Raw genomic sequence first — 26,150 nt, forward strand, 5'->3', positions numbered from 1 at the left:
TGCCTCTCTGAATTCCTGGTAAGACTGGGAGCAGTTGAGAGCTCAGGGCTTTTGTATTTCAGAAAACCCAGTCTCCATGGATGCCAGCTGCAGATTTCCCAGCACGGCACAAAACTGTGTTTTCCCCTCTCGGGAACCTAGTGAACTAGGAGGCCTGTGAGTCACAGGTGAGGAGACCAGCTCTGTCCCCGAGAGGCCACACCTGTGGAAAATGGGAAAGTCACCTACTTCCGTCTAAGCCAAAGGAGCAGCAAAGAGTCCAGCTGGGTGGGGGTGGGAGCGCTGCAGATAGGACTCAGGGACCAGGTGTTCTAGGTAAGGGGCCAGGAGAAGGAAGCTATTCCAGCTTGCAGCATCTCAGAGGCTGCACTAAGTGAAGCCCAGAGTGTCAGGGGCTTTGCTCGGGCCCTCACAGTCTGCAGGGGCTTGGGATGACCTCGGTCTTCACAGTGACAAGGGTGCACCGTTCAGTGCCATGTGGGGGCTGGCACGCCTTTCCCAGCCTCCGCCATCTGTGTGGTGGGGTCAGAAGCACTGGCCTCGAAAGATTCAGGGAAGAAAAGACAGACCATCGGCCCAGGAGCTGAAGAGAGGGGCTGACGCTGGACAGGAGCTGGTGAGTGTTCTCAGAGCTGGACCTCAGACAGGGCTGAGCCCCACGTCTTGGCTATTGTAAGTGGTCCTGCTGTGAACACTGCAGTACATGTATCTTTTTCAATCAGAACTTTCACTGGACATATGCCCAGGAGTGGGATTGCTAGATCATATGGTAACCCTATTTTAAGTTTTGTAAGGAGTCTCTATACTGTTTTCCATAGTGGCTGCATTTTTCTGTGTCTTTAAATAAGACCAGTGATGGTTCCAGCACCCCTCCACAGATTCTCCGCTTCTACCTCCCCATCCCTGGAGCAGGGCTTTGTCCTTGTGGGAAATAAAGCCCACCAGCACACACCCAAGAAATGGATTTGGAGACAAGAGGTGCGGCGGGAAGGGAGGCTTTAATGACGGTCTTGCAAGGTGGATTCTTTACCATCTGAGCTACCAGGGAAACCCACGAATACTAGAATGGGTAGCCTATCCCTTCTTCAGGGGATCTTCCCAACCCGGAAATCGAACTGGGGTCTCCAGCCTTGAGGGCGGATTCTTTACCATCCGAGCCACCGGATGAGGGGACGTGGTGACATTGCAGGTTCTGATGGAGTTACAGGGTGGGATTGGAGAGTCCTTGTTTCCAGTTTTTTCCCAGATGGTCCGGTCAGAGGCCCACCCTTCAGGTAGGAGGCTCTCAAGCCTAAATAACTTAAAATAAAGCTTTGCAATTAAAGTGGTTCCTTGATTGGACAAACCAGCAGCATTTGGTGAATTGGAAAATCAGATTCCAGGCCTGGCTTCACTGATTGCAAAATGGGTGGGGTCATGAGAAAGTTCAAAGGCCTCTGAGAGCCATCAGGGAATTCTTAGGGGTTCCTGACTAGTCCACGGGAACTAGACAGTCATATTGTTAGGACCAAACTGAAGCCAGGACAGACTCTAAGGGGCAGGCTAGGCCTGAGGTTTAGTCTCTAGGAAAGCTGAGGCACTGGGAACTCCCACAGGCAGTGTAGCTCGACCAATCAGAAAAAATCCCCGTAGTTCCCCACCCGTCCCAGACCTGAGCCAATCGGGATAGGGATGCGAGGTTTAAAAGTCCTGTGCGCATACGGTTTAACCAATCAGCTATGCTGTTACAGGAACAAAGAACCGTCTGTATAAAGGTAGATGTGATTCAGAGCTCGGGGCTCTCGTCAAGACTCCACTGCGCTGGATGAGACTTGAGCCCTAGCTCGAGCTAGCAATAACCTACTTAATGCTTTTGCACTGCTGTGGATGTCTTATTCTCTCAGTTTTGGGGACTCGGACACTGGGCATAACAGTGTCACTTCTACTGGCAACAACCAGGTGACTGCTGATCTGAGTGGGCCCGGGTCTCTCTCAGAAAGTCTCAAGTTCTGGGGAGCGCCTTGGTTTCAGGCACACCAGCATGGCCACATGGGGTTCTTATTAGTGCTTTCCCACCAACAGGGATGCTCGGGGAGGCTTCCCCTGGTGGTCCGGGGTTAAGAATCCACCTGCCAATGCAGGGAACACAGGTTTGATCCCTGTTCCAGGAAAATCCCACATGCTGCAGAGCAACTAGGCCCGTGCTCCACAGCTACTGAGCCAGCGCTCCAGAGCCTGCGAGCTGCCAGTAGCTAGCAGTACTGAAGCCTGGGTGCCTGGTGCCTGTGCTCCACAGGAAGAGAAGGCAGTGCAGCGAGAAGCCTGCACACCAAACCAAGAGCAGCCCCTGCTCACCCGAGTAGAGAAAGCCCGAGGACAGCAGTGAAGGCCCCCTGCGGCCTAAATAAATGCATACAATGAACAGTGCTAATAGTGATAGACGCTTGGGAGCTCAACAGAGCATAGGGTCCTCTGTCTCAGAGCAGGGTGACAGGAAAGGAGAGAGATTACTAGTATAGAACGCTTGTGAGAGATGCAAGGGAGTGCCACGCTGAGAACTTAGTGGCTACGTTTTTTAAAAAATTTTAAGGGAGGGGACACGTATACCTTTGGCTGATTTGTGTTGATGTGTGGAAGAAACCAACAACATTGTCAAGCACAATTAAAAATAAATAAATGTTTTAAAAAGAGAGAGCCTAGGCAAAAAACAAAGCAACAACAAAACCCAACCAATCCACCAACTTTATTTATTTTTGGCTGCCCTGCACAACATGTGGGGTCTTAGTTTCCCAGACAGGGATTTAGTCCATGCCCCTGCATCAGAATTGCGGAGTCTTAACCACTGGACTGCCAGGGATGTCTCTACATTTTTATAATCACAGGAGAAGTGAGGAGGGGAGAAAGACCACCTTCTTCCTCCTTCTCAAGTAGACATCAAGCTTTCATCATTAGTTCCTCCTCCACGTTGGGCAAGGGAGTTTTCTTGTCCCTACACAGTCAAACTGGGGCTGCCATGATGAGTGGAGATGAGCTAAACAGCAGTAATATACAGCAAATATGGTAAATAGCTCAGGCTTCAGTATAAAGCCATCTTTTCCTTTTGTCTTTGTTTTTAGTGCCCAGAGGACCATGACCTCACTGGGCAGGATGTGGGTCTCAGGCCACTGTTCTTTTATCGTTTGGGGGTATGTTTCATGTTTCTGTTGCTTGGTTTTGTTGCTAGACCATGTGGTTCCTGGTTTGTCGTGGTTCTGACTCATTGGAAAAGACCCTGATGTTGGGAAAGATTGAAGGCAAAGGAGAAGAGGGTGGCAGAAGATGAGATGGTTAGCTAGCATCACCGACTCAGTGGACATGAATTTGGGCCAGCTCCAGGAAATAGTGGAGGACAGAGGAGCCTGGAGTGCTGCAGTCCGTGGGGTAGTAGAGTCGGACACGACTTAGCAACTGAACAACAACAAACCTGCTTTCTTGAGCAATCATTAACTTATAGGGGTCTCCCACGTTTTTCCTTTCACCCCTTAATGGAGTTAACTAATTACGTACTTTGTCCCCTTTACTCTGTCCCTATCAAAAGGATTGAAATTTACAGTTCCTTTTTGTTTAAGGAGTCTTCAGGGACAGAGGCCAGGCTGGAGGGGACACGTCGTAGGTGACAAACCCCCCAGTCGCGGCAGAGACCAGAGAGGGAGTCAGGGATGGGTGGCATCCACCACATCGCAGGCCAGTCCCCCCGGCCCTGTTTGTGCAGGCAGCCACCCTGCTTCCCGGATGACCTGTCCCCACCCAAGGCGTCTGGGAGATGCAGACACAGCCTGGTCTCGGCACAATGAATGTCCTCGGGCTAGATTTAGAGACAGATGGCTGAGTCCAACCACAAGCAGGAAATTTCATTTCCAGACCTCCATCAGATTCTTCTTTCCTGACTCATTATATTCAAAGCACATTTTGTTTTGCAAACGAAGTGGAGAAGGCCTTCCAGCAGAGGCCTAGCCCCCAGGGCCCAGGTCTCTCTCTCCCTCCCCTGAAGATGGAAGTTAGACTTGAACTTGCAGGCAAACGGGACTTTGGTTGGTGGAAGCACAGAGCCTGTGGGAGGGCTGGCACGTTTCAGTGAGAGAGCCACCGTCTTGTAGCTTTTTGCTGGGGTGTCAAGTCCCATTTACTACTTAGGGTCCTTGACTTTCACCTTGAAGATACCGTTTTCCAGTATGAGATATAAACCAAATCATTGAAGAGGAAATTACTCTAGAACACAGTTTAATTTTTTTTTTTTAATATTTCAAAAGAAGTCTTTGTCCTTTTAAGAAAGAAATACTTGCGATTTCCAGTCTCTGGTGGAAGTTGAGCTGTAATGTTTTGGAAGCCGGTGGAGGGATGCTGGACCACTTAAAGGCAGCCTGTCCTTGAACGCCCCCAGTCAAATACAAAGTGCGCCCGACTGGCCAGTGTGATTGATGAGCAGTTAGTTCGTGGAGACAAGGACGGTAGGGGAGGGGCAGGGAGAGGCCACCAGCGTGGGACTGCCCCTGGGGCCTCACAGGACCTCTCCTGCAAGGACAGCTGGGGACCTCCGAGGTCTGTCCCCCGAGGGACACGGTCAACGTGAACAAGTCTGACTGCGAGGTTTTTGGGGTGAAAACTGCTCCCAGTTCTGGGCCCTTCAAGTATAGTTCTGTTATGAGCCCTGCCACACAGCGAGGGCACACTTTTCGCTTAGTCCACCCAAAGTTCTAGCTTGTCAGCGAGTATTCCGCTACAGCGGGGCTTCGAGGTAAGGAATCCACCTGCAGTACGGGAGACCTGGGTTTGATCCCTGGGTCGGGAAGACCCCCTGGAAAAGGGAATGGCTACCCACTCCAGTATTCTTGCCTGAAGAATCCCATGGACAGGAGCCTGGCAGGCTACAGTCCATGGGGTCGCAAAGAGTTGGACACGACTGAGCGACTAACACACACGCAACCATTCTGCTACAGTGAGCCACAGGCGGCCAGACTCTCCTCTGAGGGGCGCTCCCCTCCTGGGCCAGGTTTCTACACCTGCCCCTACTTGGAGCCAAGGAGGAGCTATGAACATCCAAGCATTTGGCCCTGACCCCTGGAGGTGGGGCCAGAACCCTGAGTTTGGGCGGTTTCCCAGGTGATTCCATTGCACCACCGCCGGGAGAAGCATTGTTTTCAAGGCACCTGCTCCTCATGTAACTGGTGGGCTTGTTGAAGAGGACTCAGACCCTGGGAATGGGTTCTCCTCAAACGAGTAGGACCAAAATGAAAGGAAACACAGGAGGGCTCCATAGCTAAGAAGAATTGGCTGCTTCAAATGGATTTACTCGAAACAGAGACCAAAATTCTACTCCAGACTGGTGGTTCTCAACTTCTAGAATGCGTTAGACTCTCCTGGGGGCTTGTTAAAATTCAAATGGCTCCCCCTGCCCCCAAATTTCCAGCTTCAGCAGGTCAGGGTGGGCCCAAGCACCTGCATCCTCAACAGGCTCCCAGGGGATGCTGATGCTGCGAGTCCAGGGACCCCCTGTGAGGACCACACTCTAAAGAGTGGAACAGAAATTAAAGGCTTGCTTGAAGTGGTTTTTTGTTTGTTTTTCATGAGAATGACAGGGTGTTTATGTTGGGTGTTCCTGGTGGCTCAGATGGTAAAGAATCTGCAGATAAGGCAGGAGACCTGAGTTCGATCCCTGAGTCGGGAAGATCCCCTGGAGAAGGGAAAGGCAGCCCAGTCCAGTATTATTGCCTGGAGAATCACGTGGACAGAAGGGCGGTGGCAGGCTACAGTCCATGGGGTCGCAGAGTCGGACACGACTGAGCGACTAACCCTTTCACTATTTTATCTCACGCTTAATAAAGAGATCGAAGGTGCCATCAATTCTCAGGCTAAATTAAGTGTGTGCGTGATGAGGGGAGGAGGAGGCAGGGGGTGGGCAGCCTGGGACGCTCCCGGGACTCGGCTGGGTTGAGACAAGGCCAGCACGCGTCAGAGGTGCCCCGGCATCCACTGCAGCAGTTTGGAAGGGGAGGTGGCAGGAGGGACCGGGCACGAGTCCCAGGCGAATCGGAAGTGTAAATGCCTGACGTTAGGTTTCAAGCACCAAGGCATACGCTTCAAAAGATGTCCATCCTGAATGAACATGTTGCCGGCTGCGTGGCACAGCCACGTGCAGAACATTCAGGCAGGCTGTTCTGCCTCCCGCACCACGGAGGCCCAGGACGACCCGGGTAACCAGGTGCCAGTGACCCCACCTCTAGCTTCCCGCACCCAATCTCTCCCTCTCATGCATCAGTAAGCCCACAAGGGACCCCTCAAAAACGCACACACCCCGCCCTCAGACCCTAAGAAAGGCAGAGCCTGGGGTCACCTCACTCTCTCCCGCACCCGCTCACCGTGTGGCCCTGGGCATGCCCTGTATCCAGCAGGACCTGTGAGCGATAAGTCTTGCTCCCTCTCCTGCCAGACAGAGTCGCGGGGAGGGAACTCTCTGGAGCCTGAGACACAGCTTGGCCTGCTCCCCAAACTCAGAGCCCATCCTTGGACTGAACTCGGGCAAAGGCTCTTCTTGACCAAACTTCAGACAGGTTTTCCCAGGCCTGGTTCAGGACCTGCCTAAGCCGGTCTTGGCAGAGAATCCTGCGATGTCACCCCCTACCATCGGCATTGGAGCAAGCTCCTTCATCCCCATCCCTGATGTCTACTCCTCGGCCTGCCTTTAACAAGAATTACCCTCCCCCGGAGCCTCCTGTTAGCAATTCTCCACCCATGGACCCCGCACGGCTCCCTGTCTGGAAGCCCCCAGCTGCCTCTGCTGTCCTTGGAGGTGAGCACAGCTTTTTCCTCTATCAGAGCAGGGCTGAATAAAACCTGGCTCAATCACCTCTTATCAGCATTGAGTTCATTTGACCTTGAGGCTCATCAGTCAAACAGCAGTGTTTCCACGGGCAGCCCCGCCCACCACCCCCTTCCTCCAGCAAGCAGAGGCCTTTGGGCTGCAAAACCCTCCCACTGACCTCTTTGCTTCACAGCCTGGCTGGAATCCGGGCGCGTCTATGCCTCACGTGGGGCGTCCCCCTGGAGCTCGCTAGGCAGAGACCCCCAAGCCTCCAGGGTGCCTGGCCTGACAGTGACATTCGGAAACCTCGTGAGTCGGAGACATCTCTCAGGCCACCCTGCCCGCTTTGTGAAGCCTGAGGTCCCCGCTGGGCCAGCTTGGCCTTGGGGTTCTGCTCTCCCTTCCCGCCAAGGCCAGGGGCAAGGACGCACCTGGACAGAGGGCAAAGCCGCCTGACCTCCTGGCCCTTCAGGCGGGAACTCAGCCTGAGGATGCAGAGCAGCGCCAAAGCAGGCAGGGGAGGCTGCGTGTGGTGGGGACAGCGACAAGACCCAGATGGCCCAGCCTCCCGCCCACCGCGAGCGTCCCCAGCCGAGGAAAATCGTCCTGCCAGTTGTATTTAATGATGGGTCACGACAGCGGAAACTTGTCTTCCAAGTTGATTCAGCAGGAGGAAGCGCTCCCTGGGGACTGTAAGTGGTGGGCGAGCTGTTCAGCTCGCCCTCCCCAGCTGTGACTGTCAGAGCAAAGGAAGTGAGGAAGCCACGTACCTCGGCAGGTGGCCCTGGAGGGGTGGACGCGGCCAGTCACCCACTGCTCAGCCCCACATGCACTTCCCAGTCAGGAAGCTTCTCCTGATGCCTGGCATTTCCCAAGGGCCCGCTGTTTCCTCCACTGTGTGGACAGAGCAAAAGCTAATGCTTCCATCTAGAACCCCGGGAGTCCTGTCCTAGCTTCTCAGCTCAGGTGGGACCTCAGGTGAGACCCGCTGGGAAGCACCTTTCTCCACATCCGTCCTGAGTCTCTCCTCCATGCCAGACAGGGCATCCACCCTGAGCCCCAGGCTGTTTCACAGCCAAAGTGGAGGAGGGTGGTCTGCCTGACTCCACTATTTCACCATCTGACATTTGGTCCTTTGTGCCTTGGGATGTGTGCTCCCTGGGGAGCACAATTTTGGTGGAAGTTGGACTTGTTAGAATTTTCTTAACAGCAAAAGCATTTTGTATTGGGGTATAGACCATTAGCAATGGTGGTGGTGGTTTCAGAGGAACCACGAAGGGACTCAGCCCTACATATACATGTATCTATTCTCGCCCAAATCCCTCTCCCAGGCTGGCAACATGACACTGAGCAGAGTTCCATGTGCTATACAGCACACACCAGTTAGAATCTTGATCTAGGGTTTCACACTGCTCCTCAGAAGAGTAATGGGACTTAAAGGAGAGAAGGGTTTCACACCTAGCCACGTTAGGGGAGGGGCTTCCCTGGTGGCTCAGACTGTAAAGCATCTGCCTGCAGTGCAGGAGATCCGGGTTCGATCCCTGGGTTGGGAAGGTCCCCTGGAGAAGGAAATGGCAACCCACTCCAGTACTCTTGCTTGGAAAATTCCATGGACTGAGGAGCCTGGTAGGCTACAGTCCATGGGGTCACAAAGAGCCGGACACGACTGAGCGACTTCACTCACTTCACGTTAGGGGAAACACTGGGTTAGATGAGGTTAAACAGCCTTTGCAGCATGACTTATCAGAGTCTCCGTTGCTTCAGTGATGTTTATTGAAGGCCTCCCGCAGGCCAGGCACAGGGCCAGATCCTGGGGTGGCAGTGCTCATCAAAAGGGATGGGCTCTAGGAAGGGGGGAAGCGGATGACTGATGCTTAATTAGTGCCTGACGGATTGCAGTTGTCACGGTGACACAGAGCAACGTGGGGTGCTCAGCAGAGATCGAGGGAGTGAACGGTCCGGGGGAGACCCTGGCCGAGAAAGATGTCGTAGCTTGGTGTCTGAGGGTGGGGAGGAGTGCACAGGTGCAGGATTCTATGCTGGGCTGGAAGGCCTTCAGGGGAGCAGGTGCCTTGGAGGAGCTGGAAGAAGGCCAGGGTGGCTGGAGCACGAGGGCAATCGTGTCGATGAAGAAGGAACTCACAGGGCCTGGACTCCATCTTAGGCCTGTTCATGCTGATTGTGCTCGGCCACCTTTCCAATGGACTCTGAACTCTGTGTCTAGTGCCTATGAAAACAACAGCAGAAGGATAAGACCCCCTCCAGACCAGGGAACCTTGAAGATCGTATCTAGGTTACTCATTGCCTAAGAGAAACCATACACTAATCACCCCTTCCTCCAGACAGGCCATAAATTTTTCCGTATCAATCAGAGTGTAACCTCGGGTTTATTGATTATTGGCTAATTGTTTGACTGTTTGAGCACATGAGCACATAACACGTGAATGATGGGGTTACTGGGGCTGTATTTTCCTTGGTTTAAGTCTCAAGGAATTTGGAGTGGTGGGTTCAGACACGTACACATGGGATCTAAAAGATTTTCACAAATGCTGGTCGGGGTCCTTGGCTAAGAGGAGACTCTGCCTTGGGCCCGCCGGTGTAATAAACTGCTCCCCACTATCTGCATTGTCCTTCTGAGTGAGTCTGTTTCCCGGAACACGTGGCTCCAACATTGAGACAGGGAAGTGTTGCAAGCGAGCTGTTGATGGGTTTTAAGCGGGCGCTGGCCTGACAGTTGTCTTTTGAAAGGTGCTCTGGAGGATGACTTGCTGGGGACGAGAAGGGGTGTGAGAAGGAGAGACGGTGTCCGTAGCCCAGAGGGTGGGTGAGGGGGTAACAGCAGCTTAGACCAGGCAGCAGTAGCCATGGGGGATGGTGGGCCAGTCGAGAGATGTCAAGGAGGCAGAGCCTACTGGTGTCAACAGTGGGAACCAGGACCTTGCTGGCGCCTCAGCCGCTGGTGGGTCAGGAAGGCCTTGCCCTTCTCTGAAAATTTATTCCTAAGTATTTCAATCTTTCTGATGCTATTGTAAATGGGTAATTGTTTTCATTATCAGGTTTCAATGAGTATGATTCTAATGTGCGTCAGGATACATGTTATAATGTCCATGTGCCTCCAGGAAATGCAAGATGTATAATAGCCAAGATAAAGTGGAGGGAATGAAACAATAAATATTAAACTAGAAGAGGCAAAAAAAAAAAAAAAAGGAAAAGGAATCTGGAAAAGGTAAAACAAATAAGCATGTAATAAGACAATAGATTTAAATCCTGATACATTTGTAATTCCATGAAATGAAAATGAGCTAAATGTTCTAGTTCAAAGGCAGCTTGTTCAGTCCTAGAGCCTTTCCCACTGTGGTGGGTGATGGACAGTTTCTCCTTTGCCACACCACAGTGGTCACTCAGGTCCTAAGAAAGTTCTAGAATCCCAGTTCCCAGGAGACTTGCAGAAGTTCCACGGCAGTTGGCATCCCTCGAGGGACGGGAGCCATTTCCTTTACTGGTCTGGAAAGAGCTGCCAATCGCTTGGCTCTGCTAGCGACCTGAAGAGCTGTTTGCTGTCAGCTAGTGAGTGGGCAAGAATTGTGCTCAGGGGCAAAGCTGAGGGGGCTCAAGAGGACAGAGGTGGAGCCCAGGTGCTGGTGGCCAGTAGCCCCATTACCCTCCCCGCACCCCCCCTACCCCCCGGAAGGTGCCCTGTTCCCTGCCCGTGGCCAGTCAGGGTTTGGAGCATCCCTTTAAATTTCACGCTCACAAGGAATGCCTCATTTGTCTTGGTTCTTTGGGGCTTCAAGGGGGTCCCCCCCAGCTCTCCAGTTAACCCTGTCCCTACAAGAGAGCTACAAGGGTTTCTCCCAGAGGGAATGTGAGTGGTGGTCCATGGGGAAATCCCTTTATGGGCACGTGATGGGGGTTAGAGGGTGGAAGAGACGCTGAAGGGCAGGGCAAACGTTGGGGTACACTATGGCTGCTGTTAGGATGGGGAGAACATGAAATTCACCCGCTCATCGGGCCCACCCGCTTTGTCTGGCATCCTAGGAGTGTGATGTCCTCTTCCCGGGATCTTGCATCCAGGCCCTTCTGTCACTTCATTCCATGACATTTCCTTTCCCCATCCCCTCCCCTTCAGACTCTGTTGCGATGATCCTTGCCTTTTCCCCAGGGGCCATCTCTGCCTTTCCCAGCCCATTAACTTCATGGTCACAGTGAACTCAAGCAGACACAGTGCCCGGTGGCCCTGCTCCACAGTGACACCTACAGCCAGGCAGAGGGCGGCTGTCCAGCTAGAACAGGACACAGGCTCCCGGTACCCCCACCCCACCCCTCAGCTGGAAGCAGTGTCTGCACGACGATCCTTCTTTCTCTCTTGATCGACCGGAATGGGCATTTCAGGCGGTTCCAGTGATGGGCGGGAAGTAAAGATTCCCTAGGAGATGGCCGCCGCCTCAGTGTCTCTGTTCCCATAACAGGTGTAAGCGGACATCAAGATGACGATTCCCTCGGACGTCAGACTGGAGTATATGGAGAGTGTCACTTCCCTCATCCTGAAGTTCAAGCCGGACAAATGGAGTAAAATGATTGGGATGGAAGAGAACATGGCTTTGTTCACCGACTTCTTCGAGAAGCCAGATGTTCTGGTTCTGGTGTTGACGCTCAACCCTGCCGGCATGATCATACCCTGCCTGGGCTTCCCGGCCTCCCTCAAGTCCAAAGGGGTGTACTTCGTCAAAAAGAGGCCTGAGAACATCGGCAAGGACAACTACAAGGAACGCCTGGTCTACGGGGACATGAGCCCCACGCCTGTGGACCAGCTGATCGCCACTGTGGAGGAGGTAGACACACCCAGGCCTCGCGGTGGGGTGGGGGCAGTGGGGGGCTCAGGAGGAACAACACCCGCTTCCCATGCTTTGTGTGCGTGGCCTTGAACCCTGCTAATCAGGGGTGGGTCCACAGATCAACATCCGCATTGCCTACCAGCAGGTCAGGTATTAGAAAGCTCAGGTCCGGCTGCCCTGGCCACTGAGACCGACTTGCTTTCTAACAAGACCTCCAGGTGATGCTGTGCGCATGAAGGCTGAGTGGCCCTGGCCACCACCTGTCTATCTTGACGTCACTAGACCCTCCGTACTGCACGGGGGGCAATCCCTGCCCACAGCCTCGAAAGGTGCGGCCCATTCGAGATGCAGTAGAAGGGTTTCCCAATTCTGAGACTTGGAGCAGAGAAAGGGGAAAGCAAGCGCTGTCTGACATGGCTCCCCACTGCCCTGCCTCCTCACTGGCGGCAGGTGGGGAAGGTGCAGTCCCCTCCGGACAGTCGGACCAGCCAGAGTTCCAGTGACTTAGCTCTCCTAGGCATTGCTCAGCTTGTCTGTGAGATGGGGGTAGTGGGCGTCCCCACCTTGTACAAATTCAGGCCACAGGGGTAGCTCAGTCAGGACCCAGACCAACCTCCCCTCACATCCCCCGAGATGGCTGGCATGGCCCCAAACTGGTCGCCCAGTTGTGTCCGACCCTTTGCGACCCTGCAGGCTACAGCCCGCCAGGCCCCTGTCCGTGGGATTTTTCAGGCAAGAATCCTGGAGTGGGCTGCCTTTTGTGTCTCTATGGTAACTTCCCGACCCAGGGTGTATCCACTTCTCCTGTGTCTCCTGCACTGCGGGCAGATTCTTCACCCCCTGAGCCATCAGGGAAGCAACCCCTGACAAAGCACCGGTTTGGAGGCTGCAAGTCCCAGGTCGACGCATGAACAGGGCTGGTTCTGAGTCCTTTGTCCTTGGCTGTGGATGGCTGACTTCACGTGTGTCCTTATGCCTTCTAAGGACGACAGTCATACTGGGTTAGGGCTCCCCTTAACTGCCTCTTGAAAATCTCTCTCTCCAAATCCAGTCACATCCTGAGGTGCTGGGGGTCACGGCTCCCACATGTGAATCAGGGGGACACAATTCAGCATCTAACAGCACCCCCAGGCAGCAAGGAAAGTCTGCCTTCAGCCAGGAGTGTGTGCTCTTGTGGCAAGAGTGTGGAGATGGCTTTGCCCCTACAAAGACACAGGCGCAGGGGGGCCTGCCTGGTGATCCAGTGAGAATCTGCTTCTTAGAATCTGCTTTGCAATGCCGGGGATTCAGGTCCAATCCGTAGTTGTGGAGCTAAGATCCTACGTGCCACAGGGCAACTAAGCCCATGTGTTGCCACGTGCCACTGAGACTCAATGCAGCCAAATCAATCAATCAGTATTTAAAAAAAAAAAAAAAGACACAGTCGGGGGAGGCTTTCATCACCGGTCTCCGCACCTTGACCGGACCCACCACCTTCTTCAAAGGGAGAAGGGCTCGATTCCCCTGGGTCCTGGGTCGCCAAGGACCCCACTCCTCCTGGGTGTCCCCCCACCCAGGTGAGAAGGCTCAAGCAGAGCCACAGAATCCTGTCCTTTCAGGTCCTCTACTCCCTGTTAAACCAAAGTGAAAACATGAGCGGCTGGCCCAGCGTGGTCTCAGAGGACATTGTGAAGCAAGTCCACAAGCTGAAGAACGAGATGTTTGTGATGAGTGGCAAGATCAAGGGGAAGACCCTGCTGCCCATCCCGGAGCACCTGGGCAGTCTGGATGGCACGCTGGAGTCCATGGAGAGGTCAGGGCCCTGTCGGGGAGCTGGAGGGGGGGTGGTCCCTGAACCCTCAGGGCAAGCTCCCCACAAACTGGTCTTGGTGCTGAAGCCCAGGAGGGCAGGACTGTGCCTTTAGGTGCTGAGTCTGAGACGGGGCATTGGAGCCCCCCAGACCCCACTAGGCAACGGCTGGACCCCGGTGCTCCAGCTCCCTCTTCATCACACACAGGCTCTAGAGCCTGCATCACCTGGTATGCCAAGAGCATCACGTCACCTAGGGTCACACAGGAAGGGGGATCCCCAGCTTTAGGGCGTGGGTACTGAGGAGCAGTGAGGGGCATGGAAGGGGTTTGCAGCAGGTGGAGGCTGCACTTCTGAGTGGAGGCTGGGGCTGCCCAAAGACCCCCCAGAAGCCCGAGGACCCCCAGGTGTCACCTTGCACCTGCCCGAGCGCCGTTTGCAACGGCACGGTGTGTGCAGCTCTTGAAGCTGTGGCAGTGCCCGCGTGCTCCCTTACTCCCTTCAGAGGGCGAGCGCTCCTGCAGGGCTCATCACACAGGCGGGCCCTCTAGGCCCCCAACACTCACCCTGTGGTGACCTGATCAGAACTGCCTGGGAGCCAAGGCGCAACGTGGATTTTATTCCAGAGCTGGCTCCCCTCGTCCTCTTTCCTGGGGGACACCGGTACCCCGGGCAAGACCCAGTGTTGTTTCAGGCTCTGTCCTGGCCAAGGGCCATTGAGGATGGAGCTGGAGGAAGCCTGCGGGTGTAGCTGAGAGCGCCCCCCACCCGCCCCCAACCCTCGGCTCTGCAGGATCCCCTCCTCCCTGGACAACTCGCTGCTGCACGCCATCGAGACCATCATCATTGACTGGTCCCACCAGATCCGGGACGTGCTGAGCAAGGACTCGGCCCAGGCCCTGCTGGACGGGCTGCACCCCCTGCCCCGAGTCGAGTTCGAGTTCTGGGATGCCCGGCTGATGAACCTCAAGTACATCTACGAGCAGGTGATGGCTCTTCTGCCCCCAGTGGCCGGGCGCCCACTGGAGTCCTGAGCACCCAGCCTCCCTGAGGGGACCCGGGTAACCCGGATGGATCCCTCAGCGCCGGCTTGGAGGTCAGGCAGGCTTCATCTGGGGTCTGTTAAAAAAAAAAAAAAAAATTGATCTCCTTTTCTCCTTTGCAGCTCAATAGGCCCAAAGTGAATAAAATAGTTGAGATCCTGGAAAAAGCCAAAAGTTGCTACTGGCCAGCCCTGCAAAACGTGTACACGAATGTCACCGAAGGTGAGCGGGTGGCCCTATGAGACTGTCCCCCCTCCACCAGAGGAAGGTGTCAGCACCGCCTGGGCAGGCCCCTTGCCAGCCCTGGGGATGAGGCGGGGTCTGCCTCCCCCCGCACCGTCAGCAGCTTCCTGGAGTCCCGCCCTTTGAGGGAGCAGGTGTCTGTAAACACACTGAGCTGCCCGTCACCGCTTCTCGCCATCAGGGATGGGGGCCAGTTTCTGCTCCCGTGGGGATGAGCCCCTGTTCTTGTTCCACGCAGGCCTGAAGGAAGCCAGTGATATCGTTCTGTACCTGAAGCCCCTGAGGATCCTGCTGGAGGAGATGGAACAGGCCGACTTCACGGCGGTACATCAGCTGGAGAGGGTCCCTTGGCTGGCTTGGCAGGCTCTGGGCTTGTGTCTTGGGGCGGCAAGGGGCTGCGGGCTTCCTGGCTGTGGTCAGGCACAAGTACTGGGTGGGGGCATCTCTTCTTGCCCTTGGAGTTTCCCCCTCCTGGAGCCATGTGGAGTGGGGAGCTGAGGTGCTGTGACCAAGTGCCTGCCCGCCTATCTCTCCCCAGCTCCCAACCTTCATCACCAAGGTGCTATACACCATCTGCTTCATCTGGGCCACCTCCGAGCACTACAATACACCCTCCAGGATCATTGTCATACTGCAGGAGTTCTGCAACCAGCTCATCGACATGGTAGCCCCCAGGCCCCAGTGCCTTCCCTCCCCCACCCCCAGCGTTCCCCTCCCCCATCCCACCCTGCATCCCGGTCCATGTTCCCCAGCAGTTTAAAAACGGGCACAGATGTGGGTGCAAGAATTTTCAGGCTCCAGAAGGCTAGGGCCCCCTGGGTGGCCACCCAGGGTTCTCCCAAGACCTGGGCAGAACTAACCCAACCTGCCTCATGCTGGGAGGGAGGAGGAATGAGAGAGGGGCTGCTCACCGAGTCCCCGCACCCCAAGACTCAACCGGGGGCTTTGAGGGGTTTATCTCCTCTGACAACACCCATTCCCTTTCCTTCTTCCATTTCACAAGCACACGTTACACAGCCTCCAAGGTCTGAGTTGCAGCTTTGGGCCCTGAGCTACCAGAGTGAGTGAGAATCAGGCTCGTGGTCCTGTCTCCCAGCCTAGAGGGACGCGGTGGCCCAGGGTCCTGCAGCCAGAGCAGGACTGCCTTTGTGGGCCCCTCATCATCCGCCTCCAGAGTCTGGTGGTGCCGTGACCTTGACCTGGGCCGAGAGGCCCTGCAACTGGCCCTGGGTGGGCAGACTGGCTAGGCCACGAGCCTGAGGGACAGCAGGTGTGTCAGAAGAAGTGGTCTAGTGGCCTGGGGCAGGGCAAGAGGATCGTTTTAACCGACCATGTAGCTGTGGACCTGGGTATCATCTGGGTGTGACCCCTCCGGCTCAACTTGGGAACATCTTCCCTTCCGCCCAGACGCGGACCTTCCTGAGCCCTGAGGAGGTGCTGAAAGGCCTGCAGGGGGAAATTGAGGAGGTTCTGATCGGCATCTCTCTGTCCGTGAATGTCCTGAAGGAGCTGTACCGGGCCTACGACTTCTGTTGTGCAAACATGAAGCTTTTCTTCAAGGTACAGCCTGGGCTGCGGACAGCGGATGAGGGGAAAGAAGTTGGGGTGATGTGGACCCCATGGCACCCCATGGACCTGCATTTTCTCTCTCTTTCTCCTAGAACAACAAGGAGCCGGTGCCTTGGGAATTCCCTTCTTCTCTTGCCTTTTCCAGAATAAATTCCTTCTTCCGCCGCGTCCAGACCATCGAGGTAAAGGTGGACTTTGGCTCCCCTCCCTCTCAGGAGAACTGTCTTCTGTCCTTGTCGTGCTTGCACATGGCCTGCCAGGAGGGAAATAAAAGTCACACCCAAACACCCGTGTGACAGCTTCCCCAAGGGGAAAGCCAAGTCCCTGGGCTGCCCCCACCAGGCCCAGAGCTGGCAACCCGGAACAAAGCGGCCCATTTCAGTTGCTTTCCCCTTTTCTCCTGCCTTCTGTCCACAAGCAGGTTAATGACAAGTTCATTGACCTGGGTCAGGAAGCCTGCAGGCCAAGGGAGAGGGTGAGTGGGGCTAAGTTAGCACATCTGAGGTCTGCAGAAGGACCTTATTTGGATACATGGAACGACACGGAATACATGGAGCGACACGGGACAAATAACACTTTTAAAGAGGTTCAGAACAGGTTCCTCTGGGGAGAAGAGGTAAGAGGTGAAGGCGTGTGTAGTGCAAGAAGGTTTTCCTTCTTGTTTTGTGTTCTGTAGGGGGTCTCTTTTTTTAGATATACTTTGTACACATGTTACACTATTTAAAAAAATGAAGCAGGGTTGAGGGGTGGATCCTTGAACCACTGGGCAGTGATTTTTTGAGGGATGTTGTCAGCCGGGGCTCTGGGAAGGCCTCTATGGTTCCCATCCACACCCTCTGGGAGGCAGAGCAGGAAACCCCTTGAGATGCCATATCTCGGTCACAGAGTGTTTCTTCATGCCCCAAGGTGCCCAGCCCGAGAACTTGAGGGCCCCAGCCGAGTTTCTGGCCAAATAGCTGCTGGTTCCTACACTGTAGATTCTGAATCGGGATGGAGCTGCTGGGAAAAGAGGGGCTGCCAGGGAAAGAGCGGGGAACGGCCATGCTGCCCACCCTTGCCCGACGGGCCATGCCAGCTGCGCCACCCGCCTCTGGTGTGAGGGGCCCAGAATGTGGGGCGTGGCAACGCTGCTACTTTCCAGTAGGTTCGCTTGGGTCATATCTCGATACACCTTGGATCTTTGGTGGGAAACGGCACCAACCTCGTCTCCGGCTTAGGGGAGGGCTGGAGCGCCCTGCAAGCACGGATCAGGCACATAGGGGCTGCTTGTGGTCCTCAATGAGGATTTGGGGGCCTCAAAGGGGAAACGAGAGCTACAGACAGAAGTAATAGATTGCTCAGTAGGACTGAATGGGGTTAAATGCCAAACCAGCGATCCTGGAAAGGAAGGTACCATCTCAGCTAAAGGAGCTGGAGAAGGCAAGTCTCGGAGGGAACGAGCAAGTGGGATTTACCTGTAAACATCCATCAGGCACCCAGTACATGAGGCTGTGAGGGACCACCGTCTGCCTTTCTGACCGCTTCCTCCCACAGCCCAGGAAGTGGGGCCCCTGTAAAGTGTGACTTTACTTAGAGACGCATGTCACCCAGTGTTGGGTCAGGACAAGATCTCCACCTTCATCTCCTCCTCCTCCATGATCACAACTGGGAGATTAGTCACAGGACTCTTACTTCCGTCCCTCTGTCTGCATCCCTGAAACGGCTTTAGAGAACATTAACACTGATAAGCAGAGGGCCCCTCCGGACTGCTGTGTGGCCCAGGGGCTCCTCCCCTCGGGAGTCAGTCAGGAAACTGAATTGACGAAGGTGTGGGGGTTTCCTCCACCAGGATCTTTATAAAACAGCCATCGAGTTTCTGAAGCTGGAGAAGATTGAGCTCGGGGGCGTGAGGGGAAACATTCTCGGAAGCCAGGTGGCCCAGATCTATGACGAGGTCTTCGAGCTGGTGAAGGTTTTCGCCGACTGCAAATATGATCCCCTGGACCCCGGAGATTCGGTAAGTTAGGGGGCCTGGGCAGGGTCAACGACAAATGCTCCGAGGGTGGGAAGGCATGCAGAGGGGAGAGCATGTGGTGGAAAAAAGACAGCACAAGAACTCTGCCCTCATGACAGTGAACTTGCTGAGAAGTAACCTGAATCCCAGTGGGTGGGCTTAGAGTGCGCCCACTCCCGGCTTTGCATGCTGGTCAAGGTTCTAAGCTTGGTGATTTAATTTGCTTCCAGAGTTTTGATGATGACTACGCTGATTTCGAGACCAAAATTCAAGATCTGGATAGGAGGCTGGCCACCATCTTCTGCCAAGGGTTTGATGACTGCAATTCTATTGAGTCCAGTGCAAAGGTAGGTGCGGGTGGGGAGTGTGCCCTGACAGGATTCGTCACACCGGCTCCGTGATGCTGAGAACAGTTGTTCAGTCGCTCAGTCGTGTCCGATTCTTTGCGACCCCATGGACTGCAGCACTTCAGGCCTCCTTGTCCATCACCAACTCCCAGAGCTTACTCAAACTCATGTCCATTGAGTAGGTGATACCATCCATCTCATCCTCTGTCATCCCCTTCTCCTGCCTTCAATCTTTCCCAGCATCAGGCTGTTTTCCAATGAGTCAGTTCTTCGTATCAGGTGGCCAAAGTATTGGAGTTTCAGCTTCAGCATCAGTCCTTCCTGTGAACGGTTGCAGAATCGGTCTAATCATGCAGTCTGGAGATTGTAGGTGAAGAGCCAGGCCCAGAAAGGACAGCGGCCTTTCTTAGTGCCTTAGAGAGTCGGCAGTGGGAACCTTGAGTAGCTTGTGAGGGGGTCTTACTGCTACCTCTCATCTTAAGAGAGGAAAGTGAGCGTGGGGTCATACTGAGTCCTGCTCTCCATTTGTCCTTCTTTGATTCAGTTCCCTCATTACTCATATAAGGAGCACAAGTTAGATGCAGAGTTGCTCTAAAAAATAAAACACATCCACATTTTGAGCTGCTGAACCACACTGACTCTTTCTTAACATTTGAGATCCGAGAATACACAGTATTCTGTGTCTACACACACAATACACAGTATTATGACAGGGAGTCATTTCTGGGTGGTGGGGTGACGGCTAATATTTTCCTGTCTTCTGTGTACCTTTCTACTATCTCCAGGTTGTGTGGGTTAGGTGTATAGCACTTGTACAGTTAGAAGAAGGAAATGCTTATGAAAACATTAAAAAAAAAAAAAAACCAGATTGCAGAAAAGCACTAACGCCCCTAGAGACCATCAGTTTGAAAGAGAAACCCAAACGGCCAATACTTGCATAGGTTGTTGGTCTGGCCTTGCAAATGATTGGGAAAGTGCAAGTTAAAACCACAAGGGGCCTTTGTCACTGGTCAAACTGGCTGGAGCTGTGAGGAGCTGGACACTCGTCCCCTCTGCTGGTTGGTGCACCCCTCCCGCAGGACCCCTCAGCAGCGAGCGTATCAGGGGCGGGGGGCACATGGAGATGGGTTCCTGGACCTTCCCGGTCCAAGTTCACGAGGCAGCCAGCATTTGGTGCCGACCTGCCAGGATGTTCCTTTGCCTTTTGAGTATTTCTAAAGCAAAAATGCTTGAGGCCTTGAAGCTCTGCAAGTGAAACAATCAATTAAGTCTTGGATGGAGTTGGTGCTCCAGGCGAAATATCAGTGAATGCAAATTAATACAGAGCCTCCGTGCTGTTCCCTTCTCTGAACACCCTTCCCCTTGGAGCCGCCTCGGGCACCTCCCTGGAGAGGCCCCCCACTCACCTCCTCCTCCCAGCGGGAGCTCTCCCCTCGCAGCCATTGCCAGCACCGACCTGCTTGGTTTTCCTTCTTCATGCTTGGCTCTCCCTGGCATCTACTGTGTGCTGATCTCCTCATGTCTGTCGTCCTCCCAACTAGAATATAAACTCCCTGAGGGCAGGTGCTTGGTTCGGGTTGACGCAGAACCAAGCCCAGTGCAAAGCCAGGCTTTCCTGGTGGAGGGAACCGGCCCCCACTGAGGCAGTGGAGCTGTTCCCTGCTGACTCCCTGGCAGACCTTAGGGGGGAACCAGAGGCTGTTAGCCCCAGGGCTACCCAAGTGCAAAGGGTCCCAAGTAAGGTTGCCAGCCAGCACCTCCATTTGGAAATGCCGGTCCTCCCCTGTGGTGGGGTCTCCAGAATGAAGACGATGCTGGAGCTGATGGACTGAGGCACCAGTTAGCCCTTCTTGCCTGTGGTGGGGATGAAACCAGGAGAAGCTCACCCTCAGGCCTCTTGGAGGCTGGGTGCCACCTTGTGCTGTCTTTCGGTGATGGGGAAGGAGGTGGGTTGAGGTGTCCACGCCAAGTCGCCAGAGACCATAGGTGCCCCCTTGGAGGGGAGGAGCTGGCCAAGAAGGAACTCTGGGTGGCACGTGTGGGACTGAAGTCCACTACCTGGGTGTTTTCACAGGCACTTCCCCACTCCGCCTTGGCCTAAATCAGCTTCTGTACTCCGCAAGAGAAAGTCCTTTTCAGACACGTGACTTTGTGTTAGATGAGAAAGAAAATAAGTCAGGAAGACTCTCGTAAACTATCCCTGTCTCCATCTGCTCATCTTCCTTCCCATACTGAAGAGCATTTTCTTCCCATTTGACAACCCTCTGCTCTAATTAGGACAGGCCCTTGGGGTGCCCTCCCGCCCGTCCGCTTGACCCCCTGCGTGTTCCCCAGCTGCCGGGATGCTATTTCTCGCTGTCAGTAATTCACACGCAGCTGGGAAGGTTCTAGAGCAATTTTCCACACAACCTCCTCCTGGCAGAAAATGAAATTAACCTCCTTCCCAGAAGCCAGGGGCCAGAAAACATGTGAGCGTGAAATAAAGGGAAGAGGGAGGAAAAAAGTCAAGAGGGTTGTCAAGCAATGGAACGTGCTTTTCCCACCTGCTCTGTGGCAGGTTTCAGACAGGACACCGGTGACCTCGTGTGTGGGGAGCACTCGCCCCCCACCACTGCAGGGAGTCGTGGTTAGCAACTTGGGGTCACAGCATCTTCCCGGGAGTCAGTGGCTACTCTCGTTGACTTTCAGGGACCTAAAAATCTCTCCTGCTTTCTCAGCAGCCACTATTCCACCCTTTCCCCAAAAGGCCACTTTTAGACACAGTAGTGGTCTTAGTTTTCATACTGAAAACTAGGCAAGTCTGAGACTTGGGTCCAGGCTTTCAGGGTCCAAGGGCTCAGGCAGGCGTGGGGACTTCCCTGGTGGCCCCTGGCTGGCTGGGAGCTTCCTAAACGTCCAGCAAGTGTCACACTGTCCAGCCCACATGGCTACTCTCTGCAGGCTGCAGTAAGGGCCCCTTTCCCAGTGCTCAGGCACAGCCCCGTCCCCCCGCTGCCTACAGGCCTCCCATCACTGCGAGAGGATTTTTTAAGAAACTCACCCCTATGTTGCCACTTGAGCCACCCTCTGATGCCAGCCAGGACCGCAACCAAAACATCCAGGTGATCCTCCCTTATTCTCTTCTATGAGCTTTCTGTTTGTTTAGCGAATGTGAGTGCGTAGCATTCTCAGACCCTCAGTGTGATGAGTTCAATACGTGCAGGGTGCTCAGGCATGGTTACTGCTCTCAGAGTGAGGTGACGACCCCTGCTGCAGTAATCAGGTTGGGGTGCTTGGGCTGGTAGGCCATGGGTACCTGAGCTGTCCCAGCTCCTTGAGGACTCTGGAAGCCCATGCTTGAACCTCTGCGGTCACGGCCTGTGAGTGTGCCAAGCTTTCCCTGTAATCTCCGCAAAGCCCCAGGGCTGAGCACTCCCTGGAAGTCGGCACTTCCTGCTCTGGGCACCCGCACAGTATTTGAACCCCATCCCCATCCCCTCTGCCACATCTACCCAGTCAACCCAGGGCTGAGCATGGGGCCCTTGGTTGGTGGATTGAACTGAGTCCACTAGAGAGAAGTGTTGAGGTGCAGACCCCTAGGACCTGTGAATTATTGAAAATAGGGTCTCCCAGATGTAATTGAGATGTTCACTGAGGGCCTCCTGCTGGCCTCCTGTGCCTTAATCCAATGATCCTGGGGTCTGTGTCAGAAGAAGAGGAAAGCCACAGGGCCAGACATACATAGGGAAGATGGCTCCGTGACGAAGGGGGCAGAGGGTCCAGTGATGGGTCTACACGCCGAGGATTGCTGGCCACCCAGGGACTCTCCCCTGGAGCCTTCAGAGGGAGCACAGCTCTTTCCACCTTGATTAAAACTTGTTGCCTCCAGGCTGTGAGGGAATTAAGTCTGCTGTTGAAGCTTCCCAGGTCACAGTGCTCTGGATGGCAGCCCCGGGAGGCTCCTGTGGGCTCCTCCCCATACCAGCGTTTGGCAAGTTTAGTGGTTCAGGGACCCCATGTAGTGTAAGACAAGCCTGCCCCTCACCTCTTTTCCCCCAGAGCACTTTTCAGAGTGCTTCCCGAGTGGTTTCTCCTGCCTGGGTGGGTCCTTGAGGATCAGTGGTCTTCCATGAGAATTATTGATTCTCATGACAAAGAGATTTCTCAATCCCGTCGTAGCGCAAGCCCTGGTTATATAGATAGCTGCTTTTCTCCCCCAATTTTTTAAAATGGTATTTCCTAACTGTTTAAATCTTCTTTGCCCAAACTCTGATTTCTCCTGGTCCTGAAACAAATCTTTTTCTAGACCTTAAACCTAGGTTGTACTGTTGGTTTATAAGTTGAGTATGTGGGGACCCAGCATACATCAAGATGGGAATCGTAGAAGCAGCTGGTTAGCCGGTTGCTACACAGAGCAAACTTCCTGGTGTTGAAGGCACGTGTCTTCCTACTTCTGAAGGCTGACCCCACAGAGTGTCCAAGCCGTGGATGATGCCGGGCATGGGGGAGGGGATGGGCCCCCCCCAGCAGGGCCCCCCCGAGCAGGGCCCCTTCAGCAAAGAAGGTTCACTCCTTTCTCTCCAGCTTCTGCACATGTGTGGGGGCCTCTTGGAACGGCCTCTGATTCTCACTGAGGTGGTGCCCAGGTACTCGGTCATGCTGGAGCTGTTTGACACTGAGCTGGACAACACCAAGATCCTGTATGACGCCCAGATCGCGGCCTCAGCAGACGGCAACATCCCCCCCATTCACAAAAACATGCCCCCCGTGGCCGGACAGCTCAAGTGGAGCCTGGAGCTGCAGGAGAGGCTGGAGGCGCCCATGAGGGACCTCAAGCACATCGACCACCCGTGAGTGAGGGCCCTGGGCTGGCAGCACTCCTCCGTCCCCACCCTGAGGCAGACCCAACGCCTCCCATCGGCCAAGCCTTTCCTTCCCAGAGCACGGTCCCAGGAGAGACCCCAGGAGCGCATGCCCCCTACTCTGAACAGCTGGCCAGAGCAGGGAGTTGGCCACCGTTACTTGTGTCTGGCAGAGCCTGGAAGGCAGGCGGATGAGCACGAGAGCTCACAGCAGAACGAGGGAGGCTGTTGGCTTCAGGGCAGGAGAAGGGTGTCCTGTGTGTTTGGTTGGAAGGCATATCTGGCTCTCTGGTTGGTCCTAAGTTGGAAGAAAAGAGAGGAATTCGGGAAGCCTGGAGGTTATGAATCAAGTCGTGGCCATTCGAGGCCAATATTACAAGGGTTAGCATTTGACCTTCTGGATTAGATGCTACCTACATAGGGCATCGTCTATTTGTATGTTCAGGGTCTCAACCTGGAAGAAACGAGAGAGCTGGCTGGCTGCTGCAATACTCCGAGGTCTGAAAGCCTCGGTTGGGGTGCCAGTGAGGCCCCATGGGAGACAGTATCTGACCCTCCCCCTAACTCTGATTCCAGGGTCATGTCCAGTGTGGAGGCCAAGCTAATCTACCAGAAATATGATGAGATGATGGAGCTGCTGAGAAGCTACCGCGAGAGGATCTACCAGCAGTGGGTGGCGGGGGTGGACAAGGACTGCCACTTCAACCTGGGGCAGCCCCTGATCCAGCGGGACCCTGTCACCAATCTCATCCGGGTCAACTTCAGCAAAGCGGTAGGTGCCATCTGCTTCCTCATGGGGCAAGCTCATGCAGCTCTGAGGCTCACCCCCTCCTCCCGACAGCACAAATCTGTGGGGCTGATGTTTATGTCACATTTACCCTGAAGCTTCATTATTGAAGTGTTGCTTGAAGTGTGCCTGGGATATGTTTAAGATATGAGACAATCATAGCATCCTTGAATATAGCTTGAATGAGTGTACTGTTTTAAAGCTGGGCCACGTTTCATAGGGTCCCAAGAAGAACCATCAGGTTGAGAATTTAAAAAAAAAAAAACAAAAAAAAAACCGGTCTTTGTAGGATCTGAATAAATAAGCCCCCTGGTCGAGCTGGGGATGCTAGAGGGAAGCCACACCATCTGGGGCTGAAACCAGATGGTTAGCCATGTGCCAGGGCAGAATTGGGAGCAGCCTGGACCTCCACAAGCACGGCCCCACACAAGCGTGTCAGCCTTGCTTGTGAAGTCAGCAGTGATTTCAGCAAGGCAGGGACCCCACGTGTGACTTTCCCTCTTCCACTAACATCTGTTCTTTCATTCAACAAACATTTACTAAGCACTTACTTTGTGTATGTGCTTGGGATAAATTAGCGAACCAACAAAGATCTCTGTCCTTCTGGAGCTTGCCTCCTACAGAGCGAAGGGGGCAGGCGGTGGTGGAAGGGCCAGGAGAAGCGGGGAGGGAGCAATAAACTAGCGTAACAGGTCTCACACGAGGAGGAGGTGGCGATCGGTACCTCAAAGAAAGGTGGGGGCAGGTGAGGGCCTCATGGACTGAGCTGGACGAAGGGGGCATCCTGATTCTGCCAGCAGAGCCTGTCCCCCAGGGGGGCCTCCCCACAGCTCCCCCCAGCTCCCCCTGGGGGCTGCAGAAGCCTCCCAGGGACAGACCCACACGTGTGCGGCCAAGCGCTGTGCCATGAGACCTGACCACTTCTGTCCTCTTCACTCGCCTCAGTTGGTGGCTGTGCTGAGAGAGGTCAAGTACCTGAGCTTTCAGCAGCAGCAGGACATCCCCAGGAGCGCCGAGAACCTGTTCTCCCAGCACGAAACCTTCCGGAAGTTCGTGGGCAACTTGGAGCTCGTTGTTGGCTGGTACAATGAGGTGAGCTGGTGCTGCACCGCATTTTTGGTCGCCGCATTTGGGGGGGTTTCGTTTAGGACAAAGGTGTACGAGCCCCACGTGGAGCAGAAGGGAGTGCGTTTCTGTGGATGAGTGGCTGGAGCCTCCCTCTGGGTGAATCCCTGTCCCTGCCTTTTCCACCTCCTATAGTCGCCCGCATTCCTGGGCTGGAGGCCACATCACGCCACCCGCGGATCACAGCACCTCCGCTCCTGATCACAGCACGTCACACTCCCTTCTCATCTGTTTTATCGGCTCCCTCTTATAAGGACCTTGCCATCCAGTTGGGCCCACCTGACGTCAAGGTCCTTCAGTGAATCACGCTGCAAACCCTCTTTTTCGCCAAAGGCGATGTGACATAGTGTCACAGGTCTTGGGAATTAGGAAGCGGCCATCGTTGCGGGCCATTATTCAGCCTACCATAGACGCCTCGTCCAAAAGGGGCCAATGAATTTCTCTCTCCTTGAACCCTGGGAATTTGGGTTTGTTTTGCCAAGAAAATGCACGGGTCATAGCAAACACCCTCTTCCAACAACACAAGAGAAGACTCTACACATGGACATCACCAGATGGTCAACACAGAAATCAGATTGATTATATTCTTTGCAGCCAAAGACGGAGAAGCTCTATACAGTCAACAAAAACAAGACCGGGAGCTGACTGTGGCTCAGATCATGACCTCCTTATTACCAAATTCAGACTTAAATTGAAGAAAGCAGGGAAAACCGCTGGACTATTCTGGTATGACCTAAATCAAATCCCTTATGATTATACAG

General features: G+C 54.4%; 1 protein-coding gene across 1 annotated transcript in view; it reads left to right on the forward strand.

Annotated features, from left to right (window-relative positions):
• Positions 11,305-26,150, forward strand: part of DNAH17 (dynein axonemal heavy chain 17) — a 100,422-nt gene continuing 85,576 nt past the window's right edge. Inside the window, exons 1-13 of the mRNA XM_018063680.1 lie at positions 11,305-11,649; positions 13,251-13,444; positions 14,235-14,427; positions 14,607-14,706; positions 14,966-15,051; positions 15,266-15,391; positions 16,135-16,287; positions 16,389-16,478; positions 18,125-18,292; positions 18,520-18,636; positions 23,200-23,465; positions 24,054-24,249; positions 25,210-25,356. Coding sequence (XP_017919169.1) covers positions 11,305-11,649; positions 13,251-13,444; positions 14,235-14,427; positions 14,607-14,706; positions 14,966-15,051; positions 15,266-15,391; positions 16,135-16,287; positions 16,389-16,478; positions 18,125-18,292; positions 18,520-18,636; positions 23,200-23,465; positions 24,054-24,249; positions 25,210-25,356 — 2,181 coding nt within the window. The remainder of the gene's footprint in view (positions 11,650-13,250; positions 13,445-14,234; positions 14,428-14,606; positions 14,707-14,965; positions 15,052-15,265; positions 15,392-16,134; positions 16,288-16,388; positions 16,479-18,124; positions 18,293-18,519; positions 18,637-23,199; positions 23,466-24,053; positions 24,250-25,209; positions 25,357-26,150) is intronic.

Source organism: Capra hircus, chromosome 19 (genome assembly GCF_001704415.2).
Source record: "Capra hircus breed San Clemente chromosome 19, ASM170441v1, whole genome shotgun sequence".
Lineage (NCBI taxonomy): Eukaryota > Metazoa > Chordata > Mammalia > Artiodactyla > Bovidae > Capra > Capra hircus.